This window comes from Phyllobates terribilis, unplaced genomic scaffold (genome assembly GCF_046119375.1).
Source record: "Phyllobates terribilis strain yellow unplaced genomic scaffold, ASM4611937v1 Scaffold_5__5_contigs__length_657084704, whole genome shotgun sequence".
Taxonomy (NCBI): Eukaryota; Metazoa; Chordata; class Amphibia; order Anura; family Dendrobatidae; genus Phyllobates; species Phyllobates terribilis.
This window is the reverse complement of record NW_027362765.1, coordinates 625,034,879-625,055,652: the sequence shown is the minus strand read 5'-3', so window position 1 is coordinate 625,055,652 and position 20,774 is coordinate 625,034,879. Positions and strand designations below refer to the sequence as shown.

Genomic DNA, 20,774 nt, shown 5'->3' with positions numbered 1-20,774 from the left:
CATATGCACCCATACACAATACAGGTGCTTACGTGTCCAATAAAAACATGCTAGATTATTTCCCATAATGGGCCACTTTGCACTGAAAGGTATAGTCACCATATACCCACTGAACGTATGCCAAGCAGGGCTGTGGAGTCAGTAAGCCAAACCTTCGCCCCCTTGATGTCCGTCTTCACAGCACGGCCTCACTACTGAGCGTGTACATAAAGTGCAGCACAGATTCATCTCACCTAAGCAGAGACCCTTACATCAGGAACAGAACAGACATTTATAGGACATTTCACAACTTTCCCAAATTCTTCTGAAAACATTTACAGCACATCCTGCATTGTACTACTGTACCCAATTTATTATATATTTTAGGAATCGGTCCATTTTATACCAACTGCAACTCCACAGCCCTGAGGCCAAGACAACAAACTTGGTAACAACCTATGGATTTATTTTGTCCATACGCTTGGTGTATTTGCAGTACATGCAAAATATACAGTGTTACAAACTTAAGGAAAAGTCTTTACATATGCCACCTATTCAAGGCTTCGTTGACCTTTAGCCATGATTATAACTGGATACAATTTTGATTTTACAAAAATCTTTGCCGAATAGGCATAAAGGGCGAATTCTGAAAACCTGCGCACTTGATCTTAGCAATCAGACTCAATTTCTCAGAAATGACAAATGGTAAGATTTTTAATATTAGAGTTAGGACTGTCCCATAAGGGTTGCCGTGAAGTGGCGGGATGGCTTTCACATTATTTTGATTAAAATTATGTTAACTAAATACCCTTTATTATTTATTATTATTTTTGCACTGTGCGATTTATATACCTACTTTCAGTTATTTGGGTATTTTTCTTGTTCTTGGTTTCTCTCAATTTCTCAGAAGCCCATATGATAATTAAGGAAGCAAACTAGTTGCTATAGCAATTATTCCATTGCACCAGTTTTCCTAAATCTCTGTCATCTCTGAATCCGGCGGTCTTAATTTCCATTACTAGGTACAACATTTCTTTTAAAAGGGAGAAAGAAAATGCAAATCTGAAACTCCCTGCAGCGCTGCGGGGGGCACAAGCCACATTCTTCTGCCAGGTGCAGCAGCTGAACTCAGATTACTGGACCGTGTCTCCCATCAGTAATGTGCTATTTCATCAATTTATGGAGATCCTGTACATTACAACATAGATCAGAGACGTCAAACACACAGAGGGCCAAAATGAAAAACGTGGACAATGTCGCAGGCCAACCAGTATACAATATGGGGCCCACAGAGTCCTCCGCACAGTATAACGGGGCCCACAGAGTCCTCCGCACAGTATAACGGGGCCCACAGAGTCCTCCGCACAGTATAACGGGGCCCACAGAGTCCTCCGCACAGTATAACGGGGCCCACAGAGTCCTCCGCACAGTATAACGGGGCCCACAGAGTCCTCCGCACAGTATAACGGGGCCCACAGAGTCCTCCGCACAGTATAACGGGGCCCACAGAGTCCTCCGCACAGTATAACGGGGCCCACAGAGTCCTCCGCACAGTATAACGGGGCCCACAGAGTCCTCCGCACAGTATAACGGGGCCCACAGAGTCCTCCGCACAGTATAACGGGGCCCACAGAGTCCTCCGCACAGTATAACGGGGCCCACAGAGTCCTCCGCACAGTATAACGGGGCCCACAGAGTCCTCCGCACAGTATAACGGGGCCCACAGAGTCCTCCGCACAGTATAACGGGGCCCACAGAGTCCTCCGCACAGTATAACGGGGCCCACAGAGTCCTCCGCACAGTATAACGGGGCCCACAGAGTCCTCCGCACAGTATAACGGGGCCCACAGAGTCCTCCGCACAGTATAACGGGGCCCACAGAGTCCTCCGCACAGTATAACGGGGCCCACAGAGTCCTCCGCACAGTATAACGGGGCCCACAGAGTCCTCCGCACAGTATAACGGGGCCCACAGAGTCCTCCGCACAGTATAACGGGGCCCACAGAGTCCTCCGCACAGTATAACGGGGCCCACAGAGTCCTCCGCACAGTATAACGGGGCCCACAGAGTCCTCCGCACAGTATAACGGGGCCCACAGAGTCCTCCGCACAGTATAACGGGGCCCACAGAGTCCTCCGCACAGTATAACGGGGCCCACAGAGTCCTCCGCACAGTATAACGGGGCCCACAGAGTCCTCCGCACAGTATAACGGGGCCCACAGAGTCCTCCGCACAGTATAACGGGGCCCACAGAGTCCTCCGCACAGTATAACGGGGCCCACAGAGTCCTCCGCACAGTATAACGGGGCCCACAGAGTCCTCCGCACAGTATAACGGGGCCCACAGAGTCCTCCGCACAGTATAACGGGGCCCACAGAGTCCTCCGCACAGTATAACGGGGCCCACAGAGTCCTCCGCACAGTATAACGGGGCCCACAGAGTCCTCCGCACAGTATAACGGGGCCCACAGAGTCCTCCGCACAGTATAACGGGGCCCACAGAGTCCTCCGCACAGTATAACGGGGCCCACAGAGTCCTCCGCACAGTATAACGGGGCCCACAGAGTCCTCCGCACAGTATAACGGGGCCCACAGAGTCCTCCGCACAGTATAACGGGGCCCACAGAGTCCTCCGCACAGTATAACGGGGCCCACAGAGTCCTCCGCACAGTATAACGGGGCCCACAGAGTCCTCCGCACAGTATAACGGGGCCCACAGAGTCCTCCGCACAGTATAACGGGGCCCACAGAGTCCTCCGCACAGTATAACGGGGCCCACAGAGTCCTCCGCACAGTATAACGGGGCCCACAGAGTCCTCCGCACAGTATAACGGGGCCCACAGAGTCCTCCGCACAGTATAACGGGGCCCACAGAGTCCTCCGCACAGTATAACGGGGCCCACAGAGTCCTCCGCACAGTATAACGGGGCCCACAGAGTCCTCCGCACAGTATAACGGGGCCCACAGAGTCCTCCGCACAGTATAACGGGGCCCACAGAGTCCTCCGCACAGTATAACGGGGCCCACAGAGTCCTCCGCACAGTATAACGGGGCCCACAGAGTCCTCCGCACAGTATAACGGGGCCCACAGAGTCCTCCGCACAGTATAACGGGGCCCACAGAGTCCTCCGCACAGTATAACGGGGCCCACAGAGTCCTCCGCACAGTATAACGGGGCCCACAGAGTCCTCCGCACAGTATAACGGGGCCCACAGAGTCCTCCGCACAGTATAACGGGGCCCACACAGTCCTCCGCACAGTATAACGGGGCCCACACAGTCCTCCGCACAGTATAACGGGGCCCACACAGTCCTCCGCACAGTATAACGGGGCCCACACAGTCCTCCGCACAGTATAACGGGGCCCACACAGTCCTCCGCACAGTATAACGGGGCCCACACAGTCCTCCGCACAGTATAACGGGGCCCACACAGTCCTCCGCACAGTATAACGGGGCCCACACAGTCCTCCGCACAGTATAACGGGGCCCACACAGTCCTCCGCACAGTATAACGGGGCCCACACAGTCCTCCGCACAGTATAACGGGGCCCACACAGTCCTCCGCACAGTATAACGGGGCCCACACAGTCCTCCGCACAGTATAACGGGGCCCACACAGTCCTCCGCACAGTATAACGGGGCCCACACAGTCCTCCGCACAGTATAACGGGGCCCACACAGTCCTCCGCACAGTATAACGGGGCCCACACAGTCCTCCGCACAGTATAACGGGGCCCACACAGTCCTCCGCACAGTATAACGGGGCCCACACAGTCCTCCGTACAGTATAACGGGGCCCACACAGTCCTCCGTACAGTATAACGGGGCCCACACAGTCCTCCGTACAGTATAACGGGGCCCACACAGTCCTCCGTACAGTATAACGGGGCCCACACAGTCCTCCGTACAGTATAACGGGGCCCACACAGTCCTCCGTACAGTATAACGGGGCCCACACAGTCCTCCGTACAGTATAACGGGGCCCACACAGTCCTCCGTACAGTATAACGGGGCCCACACAGTCCTCCGTACAGTATAACGGGGCCCACACAGTCCTCCGTACAGTATAACGGGGCCCACACAGTCCTCCGTACAGTATAACGGGGCCCACACAGTCCTCCGTACAGTATAACGGGGCCCACACAGTCCTCCGTACAGTATAACGGGGCCCACACAGTCCTCCGTACAGTATAACGGGGCCCACACAGTCCTCCGTACAGTATAACGGGGCCCACACAGTCCTCCGTACAGTATAACGGGGCCCACACAGTCCTCCGTACAGTATAACGGGGCCCACACAGTCCTCCGTACAGTATAACGGGGCCCACACAGTCCTCCGTACAGTATAACGGGGCCCACACAGTCCTCCGTACAGTATAACGGGGCCCACACAGTCCTCCGTACAGTATAACGGGGCCCACACAGTCCTCCGTACAGTATAACGGGGCCCACACAGTCCTCCGTACAGTATAACGGGGCCCACACAGTCCTCCGTACAGTATAACGGGGCCCACACAGTCCTCCGTACAGTATAACGGGGCCCACACAGTCCTCCGTACAGTATAACGGGGCCCACACAGTCCTCCGTACAGTATAACGGGGCCCACACAGTCCTCCGTACAGTATAACGGGGCCCACACAGTCCTCCGTACAGTATAACGGGGCCCACACAGTCCTCCGTACAGTATAACGGGGCCCACACAGTCCTCCGTACAGTATAACGGGGCCCACACAGTCCTCCGTACAGTATAACGGGGCCCACACAGTCCTCCGTACAGTATAACGGGGCCCACACAGTCCTCCGTACAGTATAACGGGGCCCACACAGTCCTCCGTACAGTATAACGGGGCCCACACAGTCCTCCGTACAGTATAACGGGGCCCACATAGTCCTCCGTACAGTATAACGGGGCCCACATAGTCCTCCGTACAGTATAACGGGGCCCACACAGTCCTCCGTACAGTATAACGGGGCCCACACAGTCCTCCGTACAGTATAACGGGGCCCACACAGTCCTCCGTACAGTATAACGGGGCCCACACAGTCCTCCACACAGTATAACGGGGCCCACACAGTCCTCCACACAGTATAACGGGGCCCACACAGTCCTCCACACAGTATAACGGGGCCCACACAGTCCTCCACACAGTATAACGGGGCCCACACAGTATAACGGGGCCCACACAGTCCTCCACACAGTATAACGGGGCCCACACAGTCCTCCACACAGTATAACGGGGCCCACACAGTCCTCCACACAGTATAACGGGGCCCACATAGTCCTCCACACAGTATAACGGGGCCCACATAGTCCTCCACACAGTATAACGGGGCCCACATAGTCCTCCACACAGTATAACGGGGCCCACATAGTCCTCCACACAGTATAACGGGGCCCACATAGTCCTCCACACAGTATAACGGGGCCCACATAGTCCTCCACACAGTATAACGGGGCCCACATAGTCCTCCATACAGTATAACGGGGCCCACATAGTCCTCCATACAGTATAACGGGGCCCACATAGTCCTCCATACAGTATAACGGGGCCCACATAGTCCTCCATACAGTATAACGGGGCCCACATAGTCCTCCATACAGTATAATGGGGCCCACATAGTCCTCCATACAGTATAATGGGGCCCACATAGTCCTCCATACAGTATAATGGGGCCCACATAGTCCTCCATACAGTATAATGGGGCCCACATAGTCCTCCATACAGTATAATGGGGCCCACATAGTCCTCCATACAGTATAATGGGGCCCACATAGTCCTCCATACAGTATAATGGGGCCCACATAGTCCTCCATACAGTATAATGGGGCCCACATAGAGGTGGTGGTTCTGGTGTCACGGGCCAAATAAAATCACCCTGAGGGCCAGATTTCGCCCACAGGACAGAGTTTGACACGTATGACAGATATTCAGCCACCTGTACGGATTACAGCTTTTGGAGTCACTCACAGCACAGCTACTACTAACAATCTAGAGATGATGGGGAATCCACCATTCCTTCTCACTACACAATGTCAGGGAGGAGGAGTTAGAAGGAAGAGCATGCCCATTGCTTCTCCATTCACGGACTAGAGTACAGCACTCTGGCCATTTCTTTCAGCTCCACAGACATGACCATTCCAATGGCAAGGGTCTCAGACTACTTAAAAAATCTATAAAATGAAGGCTATTTTCTCCTCAGTTAAGTTATGTGATCTTATGACCATTGCTGAGAAGTACCATGTTATCTAATGGAGGTCACCATTTCAGTCACCAGACCATGCTGCATAATGAGTCTAATGTAACCTTTTCCAAAAGGTAGAAACAAACTCCTATCATAGTAATGATGATGGCTACACAGCTCCAGTTAGCCAGCTACAATAAAGATGATGACCATTCAGACTCCTGACTGTAAACTGATAATCTATTTGGTCACTGATGAGAATAGTGTATGAGATGATAAGTTATTACAGAAGGCAGAAGTGGTACTAGTTCTAGCTGATTACATGATGCACAGAATGAATGGCTAGGTTTACAAAGTTTATTTCTGGAGGATTTTGAAACAGATCTGCTCCAAATTCTTCCTTAAAGAATGGAATTCTTTACATGTAGCGCAGACAATGAAATAATCAGGTGTTGGTGAATTTATAAAGAAAAACAACTACAGTAATTCTTCAGAGAAGATGCCGAGTTTTAGAATTCGGTACATGCAAGTCTGTTCCTAAGGGTAAAGTCCCACGATGTGCTGCCACATGTGACAAAAACCCATACCCACCTCGGGGGCCACTGTGAACGGATTTATCAGTAATACCTCATATGTTACTGCAAACTTATGAACTCAATCGCCCCACAGGTAGGTCTGGCTAGTGTCCGCAGTATGTGCAAAACCTCATGGATCCGCACCGACTAAGGTCAGTCAGGCAGTGAAATAATCGCTGTCAATCACAGTCAAATAAATGATGGCAGTAATGTCCAGGCAGGAGGCTACTACAGCCATCACTACATGCCACAATGATGAGCACGCGGTGCCGTCAGTCGGCAGGGGACGCGGTGCCGTCAGTCGGCAGGGGACGCGGTGCCGTCAGTCGGCAGGGGACGCGGTGCCGTCAGTCGGCAGGGGACGCGGTGCCGTCAGTCGGCAGGGGACGCGGTGCCGTCAGTCGGCAGGGGACGCGGTGCCGTCAGTCGGCAGGGGACGCGGTGCCGTCAGTCGGCAGGGGACGCGGTGCCGTCAGTCGGCAGGGGACGCGGTGCCGTCAGTCGGCAGGGGACGCGGTGCCGTCAGTCGGCAGGGGACGCGGTGCCGTCAGTCGGCAGGGGACGCGGTGCCGTCAGTCGGCAGGGGACGCGGTGCCGTCAGTCGGCAGGGGACGCGGTGCCGTCAGTCGGCAGGGGACGCGGTGCCGTCAGTCGGCAGGGGACGCGGTGCCGTCAGTCGGCAGGGGACGCGGTGCCGTCAGTCGGCAGGGGACGCGGTGCCGTCAGTCAGTAGAGGACGCGGTGCCGTCAGTCAGTAGAGGACGCGGTGCTGTCAGTCAGTAGAGGACGCGGTGCTGTCAGTCAGTAGAGGACGCGGTGCTGTCAGTCAGTAGAGTACGCGGTGCTGTCAGTCAGTAGAGTACGCGGTGCTGTCAGTCAGTAGGGGACGCGGTGCTGTCAGTCAGTAGGGGACGCGGTGCTGTCAGTCAGTAGGGGACGCGGTGCTGTCAGTCAGTAGAGGACGCGGTGCTGTCAGTCAGTAGAGGACGCGGTGCTGTCAGTCAGTAGAGTACGCGGTGCCGTCAGTCAGTAGAGGACGCGGTGCTGTCAGTCAGTAGGGTACGCGGTGCTGTCAGTCAGTAGAGGACGCGGTGCTGTCAGTCAGTAGGGTACGCGGTGCTGTCAGTCAGTAGAGTACGCGGTGCCGTCAGTCAGTAGGGGACGCGGTGCCGTCAGTCAGTAGGGGACGCGGTGCTGTCAGTCAGTAGAGTACGCGGTGCTGTCAGTCAGTAGAGTACGCGGTGCTGTCAGTCAGTAGAGTACGCGGTGCTGTCAGTCAGGGCAATGGCCCCATGTACAGGACAGTCAGCAGCGGGTGATGCCAGCCCTGCACTCATAGCGGTGGTGTCTGGCACTCCCCCTACAGGGCGGATATAGAATGCAGAGTCCGGGACCCCCGTGGCCGTGGAGATGTGACAGCTTTCACTGTGGTCTTTCCCGTCTGGAGAGCAGACCTCGCAGTGAGCAGCCTGCCATGACTGAGCCAGTGCACGGCCCCGGCCAGCAGCGCGCACGCTGCCTACACGGCCAGTCAGGCTCCGCTCTTTTTCCAGGCAGTGACACGCACGATAAAGCGGGCACGATGTTCCGTCTGCTCACCGTGAAGACCATCGCAGTCGCCGGGCTCAGCTTCTCTCCCCAGCGTCACACTGCGAGCAGGCCTGCGGGATCATCACGGCCACCATCTCTGATCACCAAGCGCCACCGGTTCCTCTTCCTTCCCACTGAGTACGTCACAGAGCCGTGCGTGCGCCGTAACAAAGGGGCGTGAGTTCTGTTCTGTCATTGGTTGGTTTGTGTTTAGGGGCGGTTCCCTTTTGCGGACGTCACAGATTGCGTGTTCCCGTCACGTTACGTCACACTTCTCAGTTATAGGCTATGTGCCCACGATGCAGAAATGAAGCAGAAAATTTCTGCAGCATTTCTGCATGTCCCTGGCAGAAAAAAATGCATGCAGATTGTGCATGCGTTTTTCCTGCAGAATACATGCGGATTCACATGCGTTTCCGCATGCAGATTGACAAGCACTTTCCAGGCGATAGCATCACTTGGAAAGTGCTTGACAACTAGGTCACACTATATAAATCCATGCAAACAGCATGGATTTATACAGTGTGAACCGTAAAAATTAAAACAAATAAAGCTATACTCACCCCCGAGGCCCTGGCGTGGCTGCAGCTCTGCTTCCTGTCTGGTTCCCGGCTGCCGGCATATCGCGAGACAGAGCGGTGAAGGGCCTGCGGTCACATGACTGTGACGTCACCGCAGGTCCTCAAGCGATGCCGGCTTTCAGAGAGAAGCCGCCGGACAGGTGAGTATAACTTTATTTGTTATTTTATTCTTTTTTTACAGGTACAATGGTACCCAGGTCTGGATGAGAGTCTCCTCTCCTCCAGAACTGGGTACCATCCGCACATAGAGACGCATAGAAGTCGCTTGTACAAATGTACAGTCGCGGTTTCTGTGCGTCTCAATGCAAGTCAATGGCGGGAGTTCCGCAGCGCTTCCGCAAAATTAAATGACATGCTGCGGATTTTTGTACGCAGCATAAACGCTGCGGAAAAATCCGCAGCATGTGCATAGAACATGCAGAATCCCCTTGGGGACCATGGGGTGCGGATTACCTAGCGTTTCACAAGCGTTTCCACTGCGGAAATTCCGCAGCAGAAACGCTTGAAAGACGCTACGTGGGCACCCAGCCATAGTGGGATTTTGTGTTTTGAGCGACATAGGTGCACATTGCCCTTTAACCCTCCGTCAGGGGCAATAGGTGTCATAACGAATTTAGGGGCATTGCCCCTGTCAGGCACAGGCTAGGAACTTGGCTCTATTTTCCTCTTTTTAAAATGTCACATAATCAGCTGGAAATAAATGTTTACTAACGTGAAAAGTCATATGCTTCAAAGTGCTCACATTATGCTACTTGCAAAAAACCCGACAGTTTTCTTCAAAATCTATTAGTAAACCTAAAATGTAGAGAAGGAAAATAAATTGTAAGGTTGGTGAAATAGTCCTGTCAGTCAGTCCCTGTCAGGTGTTAGCGGGTCACCTGTAGCAGTGCACTGGCAGAGCATTGCGCGGGATTTGCAGAGCATTTCTGCATCAGAAAGGCTAATAGCATTTTGGCACTTTTTCCATGCAGAATTTGAGGGTCTCCGGAGTCCTGTCTCTACAGTGCAGGTGTTGCATCTCGGTCTTTTGGGTGCTGGGGGAGCTGGTGATTCTTCGCGTTCCTGTTCTGTGGGAAGTCTTCTCTGCCGCATTTGCATGCTAGAGGGTATTCCAATTGTTGTCACCCTTCTTCTGTGAAGCTCTGCAATGACCAGTTCATGAGCCAATGTTTTTAGATAGAGTCTTCTACGCTGTGATCCCAGCTGGTTTCCTATGTAAATAACTTGAGAATTTATTCCTGCCACATTTCGCATAGTGAAATAAATGACCATTGGCCAGCGCCTGACATTTCTGCACACGCTGAAAGTAGCACACATCTGATCTGCAGGGGCTACACCACCCTTGGTTTCGTTGTAAAACGTTATCATTTCCGGCTTATTTTGTGCTTCAGACCGAGGATCGATCGCAGCAACATCATCATGAAGCGAGGATACAAGAGTAACATTTTTGTTCTTGCGTGGGACATAAGACACTAAAACTTTGCAATCACTAAATCCAGACATACTGTGGTTTTGTTCTCTCCCTTTCACATTGATAAACTGTGGCGGCAATTGTGCTTTATTTTTTCGCACAGTACCCACATATGATATTTTTTTGATTTCAAAAAATCAATCAAATCCACATCAGTAAACCAGTTATGTGCAGTTATATTTCTCCCCGAACCCTACAAAGGCTCAGCCATTCGCTTTACCACCTCACTCGGTGTGTTGCTTACACAATATGGACCTGCTGGCTGTTTCCCCGCATAAACTTCCATATTGTAGGTAGAAGTAATCCTGGAGTCAGCAAGGGAAAAAATTTTTAGCCCATATTTGTTTGGTTTAGATGGGATATATTGCCGAAAGCCACATCTACCACGAAATCCCGGGAGCATTTCATCAATAGTGACATTTTCACCTAGACAATAACTTTTTTGACAGGTTTGCACAAATTTTTCAAATATCTCATGAATCGCAGCAAGCCGGTCATATTTTTTTCGCTCAGTTCTGGTACTTCTGTCGTCAAAACGAAGACATCTCTTTATATTCATTACCAAGGAAAATTTCTCAATGCCATCCCCATCTCTACCCCAGAGCTCCTCCAAACTCTGTCGGTTTGCCCTATAGGCGCCTGCAAGATATAGCAAACCAATGAACGCCCTCAGTTCAATTACATCAATAGGGTTGACCTCTCGCTTTCTAATGAAACTGTCCCCTATGGTGTCCATGTACTGATTTGTATATGTCACAATTGTGACCAGAATGTCATCAGTGAATAAACAGTTCCAGCATTCCATTTCATTTTTAGCATTCCTTGCAGTTCCTATGACAGCAGGAAGATGGCTCAAAATGTTATGCGAGCGTGTGCGAGAACGTTTAGGGGGGGCTTTTTTATCCATTTAGTTGTTTTATCTTTGCCCAAATAATATGTTTCTATGTCTTGAGCATCCTCCTCACTCTCTCCATCTTGATCTGCATCAGACACATCTGGACATTCTTCCACATCATCTTCTGAATCAATGTCACTTTCTTCCCCTAAATCTTCTAGCTGTAAGGGGTCTGTCTCATCATCATCATCAAGCAGTATATTTTGCACTTGCTCAACATGAAGGGCATTTGACAAGTCAAATATTCTCCTCGCCATTTCAGAAGAAAAGCTGAAGCAAGAGAGAGAATATGTGTTAGGGCGCAATGTGCCTGAGAAGCACACGCTTATTTCTAACAAAACCTTCTATGGCAAATCCACAAATTTAGCACTAGCTATTCATAAAACAAGCTAAAAAAACAATTGGGATGAATAAAAACAGCAAATACTAACCGTCAAAGGTGTGACGCATTCAGGGGCAATGAGCCTGAGAAGCCAAAACACTGATATCTGATCTCCTGAAGCTCTGCAGCACAAGAGGCGTCTCAGGCTTCACACAGCCTTTAAAGTTAGGAAGGTACTGGGAGGAGGGTGTTTCCCAGACAAACCACTGAAAATAGAGAAATGAAACGAAGTGAGCTGCGCCTGTCAGATCAGCTGGAAGAGGCCTAGAACTCTAGCGCCACCTACAGGAAGCAGCAATCCTAAAAGTCAATATCGACCTTTAACGAGCCTTGTCACATGACTTAGGATAAAAGCCAAACCAGAACCTTAGTTTGCAGACACTGTGTTTCGGGCTACTGCCCCTCATCAGTGCAAAGTGTGAGATCTGGTTTGGCTGAGTGAGGGGTGTCTGACTGGAATCCAAGGGGTAACATTTCTCTTTGCGGACAGTGACATGCCGTGAGGAGCCTGGTATGTACGGGAGCTGACATAGGTAGTGTGGTGGCTTGTGCTCCCTGTGTGGAAGCCCCTCTAACATTATATGGCCTGTCCTCAGGAAAGATAGAAATAAAAAGAAAGAAGGGATTGCCTACGAATAATCACAAGACCACGTGATTAAACAGCCAGATGTATACAATGCCCGACATACTCATGAAGAGTAGATGTCTAACCTCTAATGCCTGATGAATAATATTACACTGAATTCCGAGTAATATAATAAATAACAATATACTGCAATAAGATAGTATATTGTATAGCATGATAAATAAAAAAAGACGCTGAGAATCCAAATTGCTGTTTTAGCCCCACCCTTGTTGAAAAAAAAACCTGTGTCTGATATTAAATTTTAATTTATATATTTGCAGTCATATAACAAAAATGTGAAAAGCAGACATTTTCCATTATTTTCCCACCAATGTCATCCACCTATATTTTATGTTTGGAAAGTATTCATACAAATATGCATAAAAACGATGCCCCATATATCACAAAAAAAAGATGCAAAAATTATTTCCATATCCATGCAAGAAAAAAAAATTCACAGCTCTCCTGATTGCTACATTTTTATTTTGTTTTTAAAGGGAATCTGTCAGCAGGTTTTTTCTACCTCATCTGAGAGCAGCGTAGTGTAGAGAAGGAAACCCTGAATCCAACGATGTACCACTTAGATTACTGGGTGCAGCCATTCTGACTCAATCAGAGCTTTTAGATTTAGCAGTGCAGCAAAGCTGAGAAGGCTAACCCCACCCACACCAGGCTCTATATGTACTAATTCTATAGGCAGTGAGCTGATTATCACAGAAGAGGGTGGACGAGAGCCCGGGCGCCAGCTAGTCACAGCAATGATAATCAACAGGAGATAAAACCTTGATTATGTCACGGGTGTGTCAGATGTGACAGACAGTTACTCTGGAGCCGGCTGTAGAAGGTTACTGCGCTTGGCATTGCAGACGCCTTCTTGATTTCCTCATCTTTGTTATATAGTTATAACCTTCTTCCTTTAGAACCCAGCATCGACCTCCACCTTCTGCTGCTGATTGACACACCCTTGCTGGGTAGTTAAAAAGTCTCAGTTTTTCCAGAGAGTCGCCGGTGATAGTTCTCTGAACCTCTGTGTAGTCTTGGAGCACTAGCAGTCGGCTAGTTTCTTCTCCGGTGCCCTTGGAGAACAGTTGGCGTTATCTCTCTAGTGTCTGCTTAAGCTAAGTGTATCCCATTTGTTTACCTTGTTGTCTTTAGTTTGTAGTGGGGCTTGACTAGTTCTCACCATGTCCCCTCCCTATCTAGGGCCAAGCTCTAGGGACATTCAGGGCTTAGGTTCCTGCTCGGCGATAGGTGTGGAACCTACAGTGCATTGTGAAAGTATTTGGCCTTTTGACTTTTCTACCTTTTGCCACATTTCTGGCTTCAAACATAAAGATATCAAATTCTATTTATTTGGGGAAGAATCAACAACAAGTGGGACACAATCGTGAAGTGGATTGAAATTTATTGGATATTTAACGTTTTTTTAAAAAAATTATAAACTGAAAAGTGGGGCGTGCAATATTATTCGGCCCCTTTACTTTCAGTGCAGCAAACTCACTCCAGAAGTTCAGTGAGGATCTCTGAATGATCCATTGTTGTCCTAAATGACTGGTAATGATAAATAGAATCCACATGTGTGTAATCCAGTCTCCGTATAAATGCACCTGCTCTGTGATAGTCTCAGGGTTCTGTTTCAAGTGCAGAGAGCATCGTGAAGACCATACAGCCAGAGCCTCCTGCTGCATCCACCCAACGGGGACCACTACCAATATCCCCCCTTCTACTCTGAGATATCTCTGGACACCCCCTTAATCATCCTAACAGGTAATTGAAGGGACCCTACTAAACCGACTGTATACTATATCAGAGAACCTAATCAGTAAAATACCCTATTTTCTCCCCTAGACATACTTCGAACAAGCAGCCAGAACCCCCTGCTGTATCCATATAACAAGGATAACCTAGTCCCAACCAACCTCAACGGACCCCACCTCTACACAACGACTGGACTCTCTCTGGTACCTCATATAGTCCACCTACCAGGTAACCAAGTATCTCTCATTCTCTCTACTCATTGGGTATTATCCCATTCGTCTCTCCTAGACAAACCTCGGGAAGAACCCCATTCAACAGGATCATAGTCCAGGAAAGCCAGCCGCACAACCGCTCCTACAGCCTGCTGATTGCCGCATCAATAGCAGGTAATTCACCGCTAACTCACAGACAGGTCAACCACTGATAACTGAATAAACCTACCCCTACGATTCTAGCATTTTTTCTGTTCTCTACCCTAGGCATCTCACTACAGCTCACAGCCAACAAGTGACCTTACCTACTAAAAGGACCTACCAACCAAGCACAGTAGGTAAAAAAAAAAATAGAAACGAACCAATACCCCATTAACTACCAAAATATCTAACCAATACACCTCTTATTTTTCCCACCAGATATACGAACCTCCACCCCCCAAAACCATCTAGTCCAATCGAGCACTCCAAGACGCTGAGGAACTATAAAGCATATATTTATTTATTTATTCATTTTAATACTGAATTTTATCTAATGTTATTTACGTTTCCAATCCCGTGATATCACTATATATCACTATTTTAGACTGCTTCCTAAAATAATAATATTTTAAGTACTTCACTTGTTCGTATCAATAAAAGTTTTTCTTTTTAACCAATACCTCTCCTGCCTCTCTTTTCTTTGGGTGTGTTTTTTTTCTCTCTCCCTTGGTTCATGGATCCAGTTGCAATGCTGGCAGAGCAGCTGCACAAGCTGTCTCTGGAGGTGACTGACCTCTGCTTTCAAGTTCAGCAGCAGCAACAGCGGCTGCGGGTCCCTAATGTTGGGGTCTATGCGGGTAGGCCGGTCCAGCTTGAACCCAAGGTTTCCCTCCCGGACGGGTTTTCAGGAGGTAGGGACAATTTTTTGTGGAAGGAAGCTTGCAAATTGTATTTTAAACTTCATCCTTACTCCTCTGGAGATGAGGAGCAGCGAGTGGGGATTGTGATCTCACTGTTGCTAGGAGATCCTCAATCCTGGGCTTTCTCTTTGCCGCAGGGTTCTTTTGTCTCCAGTCAGTGGATGTTTTTTTGGGGGGGCTCTAGCCCTCATCTATAATGATCCTGACCGAATCTCTTGGCTGAGTCCATGCTTCGTTGTCTTCTGCAGGGAAATCGGACAGTGGAGACGTATAGCCCCGAATTCCACAGATGGGCAACTGATGGAATGACCCAGCTCTTAGAAGCCAATTCTGTCAGGGCCTCACTGAAAGGTTGAAAGATGCCTTGGCAGTGTATGAAACCCCAGAGTCCTTGGAGGCTGCCATGTCTTTGGCTATACTAGTTGATAGACGCCTTCAGGATAGGTGGGTGAGACCACCTTCTCCGGAGCCCTCTTTTCGGGGTAATGCCCCTTTGTCGGGGGAGCGGTCTGGGGGTGAACCAGTACTGGTGGAGGTGAAAGAACCCATGCAGTTAGGGAGTGCCTCTACATCGTACGTTTCCCCTGAGATCCGGAAAAAAAAGGGCGTGCTTTTTTTTTGTGTGGAAAAAATAGACATTTTATTGGGGCCTGTCCCTCGATTCCAAAGCAAAATAAAACTCGATTAACCCTTGGTAGTCTGGAGTTGGATAATCAAGGGCTGCATTTATCGCCAACCTGCAGTTCCCGGTTTGTCCTGACAGCAAAGGTAATGCTAGAGAGCAAGACTGAGAACATTTCTGTGTTTGTAGACAATGGACCTGTAGTCAGCATGGTTGATGCTGAGTTTGTGAGAACTCATGGGTTTGTTTGCTGTACTTTAGCTAAACCTATTCCCATCTTCACCATCGACTCAGCGCCATTTGCACAGAAAGCATTAACTCAGATTGTACATAATGTAAAACTGAGGGTGGGGTCGGTTCATTGTGAAATAATCCCTTGCTATGTCCTGGATAGTCTTCCCACCCCAACTGTTACCAAGGGAAGGACTCCTGGATTTAACTCCCTGAATGCTCCCCTGTTCTGGGAGTGAGTGGGAAAATTGTGTGGGATTTGGTGCACCCACTGCTGGATAAAGGTTATCACCTGTACGTGGATAATTTTTATACCAGTGTCCCTCTCTTCAAGTCCCTCTATGCGCGACGTACCGCAGCCTGCGGTACTGTCCGCAAAAATCAGAGAGGCCTCCCAAAGACGCTAATTGGGCAGCTGCTCAGAAGGGGTGAGAGCAGAGCCCAATGTAGCTACCACCTGCTTGTGGTCAAGTACAAAGACATGAGGAATGTCCTTCTCTTGACCACCATACATGGTGATGGCAGCACCCTCAGCACTGTACGAGGTTCCACTACACAGGTCGTAAAACCAGACTGTGTAGTGGGGTACAATAAGTACATGGGGGGAGTTGATCTCTCTGATCAAGTCCTCCAGCCGTACAGTGCTTTGAGAAAGACCAAGGTGTGGAACAAGAAGTTGGCTGTGCAATCGTACACGATATGCAGGCCAAACTTCTACGTCGTACCTTTACTTCCAGGAGGTAGTAATCAAGGCCCTGATATTTGGCAGTGGTGACGGAGCAGGCCCCAGTACTTCCAGAACTGAAGGACCTCGAATTGTACCAGGCCAGCATTTCTCGGGGGAGGTCCCTCACAGCGGAAAAAGGTAAGTCACAAAAGAGGTGCCGAGTGTGTTACAAAAGGGGAATACGCAAGGATGCCATTTATCAATGTGACACCTTCCCCGACAAACCTGGCCTGTGCATGAAAGAATGCTTCAGAAGGTGCCATAATTCCATGCACTACTAAATTAATTTCTGATGTATGACAATTTGTCGAACACTACACAACTGACGTAGTGTTTGCCAGGTTGTCCTGCATCAGTTGTGTAGTGTTTGTCAGGTTGTCCTACACAACTGACGTATGACACTACATTATATAATTCACAAATCAAGTATCAGTTCCAAAAAGGGGGCACTTGTTGGGCATTTCCACTGTTTAGGCACTTCAGGGGCTCTGAAAATGTGACATGTCGCAGCCCATTCCATCGAAGTCTGCATTCCAAAGCGTCACTCCTTCCCTTCGGAGCTCTGACATGTGCCCAAACAGTCGTTTTCTCCAATACATAGGGTACCAGCGTACTCAGGAGAAATTGCACAACAGATTTTGAGGTCCAGTTTCTCCTGTTACCCTTGTGAACATATTTTTTTAACATTTTTGTGGAAAAAATGTTTTATTTTTTTATTTTCACAAGTCAACGTTATAATTTTCTGTGAACACCTGGGGGTTCAAGGTGCTCACCACACATCTAGATAAATTCACTGGGGTTCTAGTTTCCAAAAAGGGGGCACTCTTTGGGCATTTGCACTGTTTAGGCACTTCAGGGACTCTGCAAATGCGACATGACACCCACAGACCATTCCATCAAAGTCTTCATTCCAAATTGTCACTCCTTCCCTTCCGAGCCCTTCCGTGTGCCCAAACCATGGCTTTCCCCCACATATGAGGTATCAGCGTACTCAGGAGAAATTACAAAACAACTTTTGGGGTCCAATTTCTTCTGTTACCCAAAAAATTGTGGCTAAAAGATTGTTTTTGTGGAAAAAAATGTTTTTTTTTTCACGTCTCAACGTCATGAACTTTTACGAAACACTTGTGGGTTCAAAGTGCTCACCACACATCTAAATTTGTTCCTTAAGGGGTCTAGTTTCTAAAATGGGGTCACTCGTGGGGGGTTTCCACTGTTTAGGCACATCAGGGGCTCTCCAAACGCGACATGGCATCCGCTGTCAATTCCAGCGAGCTTTGCGTTGAAAACGTCAAAGGGTGCTCCCTCCTTCCATTGCGAGCCCTGCCGTTGCCCAAACAATGGCTTTCCCCCACATATGGGGTATCCGCGTACTGAAGAGAAATTGCCCAATTTTGGAGTTCAATTTCGCTACCCTTGTGAAAATAAAAAAATTGGGGTCTAAATTAAAATTTTAGTGGAAAAAAGTTAAATGTTCATTTGTTCAATTGCTGTGAAGCACGTGAAGGGTTAATAGACTTCTTGAATGTGGTTTTGAGCACCTTGAGGGGTGCAGTTTTTATAATGGTGTTTATTTTCTGTCATATAGACCCCTCAAAGTGACTTTAAATGTGGTGTGATCCCTAAAAAAAAATGGTTTTATAAATTTTGTTGTAAAAATGAGAAATCGCTGGTCAACTTTTAACTCTTATAACTCCCAAACAAAAAGACATTTTGGTTCCAAAAATTGTGCTGATGTAAAGTAGACATGTGGGAAATGTTATTTATTAACTATTTTGTGTGACACATCTCTCTGATTTAAAGAGGTTGTCCAGTACTTTTAAAAATATGTCAATGTGTTTTAATGATAAATAGAAGCTTCTTTGTAATTACCTCCTGGTGCTGTTTCTGCCGGTGAGCAGCGCTATTGTTGGCCGCTCACAGGCAGCACGTGACCCCCGGCTGCAGCCGGCTCTAACATTCGCTGACGTCACGACAAGTACAGGCTGCAGCCGGGGGTCCCTCTTCCGTGCACCACCGGTGGCTGCTCAGTTGTGGGCGGGGTTACCTTGCACGTCACACCCTGCATCCACTGCATGCTCTCCCTATGCCCATTCATTGGGAAAGCGCGCTGTGGATGCTGGATGTGATGCGGGGAATAACCCCGCCCACAACCCAGCAGCCACCGCGGTGACCCCAGCGCTGAGTCACGCCTCACTTGACGTGACATTAGCGGTGGGTCACGTGCTGCCTGTGAGCGGCCAGGAGGTAATTAGAAAGAAGCTTCTATTTATCATTAAAACACATTGGCATATTTTTAAAAGCACTGGACAACCCTTTTAAGGGCATGAAAATTAAAATTTAGAAAATTGCAAAATTTTCAAAATTTTTGCCAAATTTCCGTTTTTTTCACAAATAAACGCAAGTCATATCGAATAAATTTTACCACTATCATGAAGTACAATATGTCACGAAAAAACAATGTCAGAATCAGGGGGATCCGTTGATGCATTCCAGAGTTATTACTAGTGTTGAGCCACCCCCGTAGTGTTCGAGTTCGGTTCGGTTCGTCGAACACCCGTATGTTCGCCGAACTGTTCGTCGAACTGTTCGTCGAACACCTTCGAACACCGTTAAAACCAATGGCAGGCAAACAAAAACAAATAGAAATACATAGAAAACACCTTCAAAGGTGTCCAAAAGCTGACAAACTGCTCAGAAGACACAACTAACACATGGAAAAGTGACAAGTACATATAGTCATGCGAAAAGAAAAGAGGTGGAGGAGTAAAAGGAGGGGGAGACACAGATATAGGCATGTCATGCCCTTCTAAAACCAAAAAAGTGCGCAGCCGACACGGCCAGTCCGTTCCTCCCCGTGCGACCTCCGTGTCGCCGGGTTTGTGCCAGAGCTGCGGTGGACCCTGACAGACAGCCCGCCTCTCCCAATACTGGTGCCTGTCCGCTGGTGGGTCGAGCGAGCCCCCCTGTGGTGGAGGCAGGTATAAGCTTTTTAATTTAAATTGTCTCTCTAATTTGAATGAATACACTTTAAATCCTTTTACAAGGATCTATTGGAGGGACATTCTCATGCCAGCAGCCGCGTAATTCCAGCTCCAGTAGCGTCCACTAAAGCTGCTGCAGTTAAAAAGCTTTTATAAGGATCGAGCTCGGCGGTCCACCGCAAGGCGTCCTACCGCCAGTCCCAGCCCCTATGCCTTGGGGTGTCTCCCCGATGCTCTTCACTGAGTGTCCCGGGGGCATGAACCATTTCCTTTGAAAAAATTAAGTGTCCAAACTACAGGTGGAGTAGCTTGCTTAACAGCTGGGATAATCCGCTGACTAGCAGACACTGCTACTAGGCACAAAGTATTTCCTGGGCTACATGCAGTTAAAAATTTGTAATTAGATACTCTAGTTGGATGCTGAGAAAGCACTACATGGAGTCTCCTGGCACACCATATATTATTCCCTTAAAAAGCTTGGGGTAGGGGTCTAGGGGACCCTTTTATAGGCAAAATCACTGCCCTGTATCGCAATACGTCACCTAGGCTGAAGATAAATGGAACATTTTCAGCACCTTTCATAATCACCAATGGGACAAGGAAGGGATGTCCTCTGTCCCCTCTCTTATACATCCTAGTGATGGAGCACCTGCTCTCATCAATTCGCCATAACCCCAATATTAGGTGGATTGAGGTGGGAGGCACCGAGTACAAGTGCTCTGCATTTGCTGATGATGTCCTAGTATATATCACTCAATCACATATATCCATCCCTGCTGTTATGGCTGAAATAGATCACTTTGTTACATGGTCAAATTTTAAAATCAATGCAGCGAAGTCTGAGGCCCTCGATGTCTCCCTCCCCAAATCCATTCAGGATTCCATCCAGTCCAACTTTCCCTTTGCCTGGCCCTCACAGGGTATCAAATACTTAGGAATTCATACACATAGAGACCTCTCCCGTCTATGTTATCTTAATTTTGGGCCCTTCATTGAACAACTCCATACAGACCACGGTTGGCAAGTTAGACCTGTAAGATTTACTACGTGAACCAC

At 48.9% G+C, this 20,774-nt stretch overlaps 1 protein-coding gene across 1 annotated transcript in view; it reads right to left on the bottom strand.

Moving 5' to 3' along the window:
- Positions 1–8,497, bottom strand: part of LOC141273778 (protein ELYS-like) — a 113,166-nt gene extending 104,669 nt beyond the window's left edge. Inside the window, exon 1 of the mRNA XM_073686122.1 lies at positions 8,338–8,497. Within this exon, the coding sequence (XP_073542223.1) occupies positions 8,338–8,349 (12 nt within the window). The 5' untranslated portion in view covers positions 8,350–8,497. The remainder of the gene's footprint in view (positions 1–8,337) is intronic.
- Between the last annotated feature and the right edge of the window lie 12,277 nt (positions 8,498–20,774).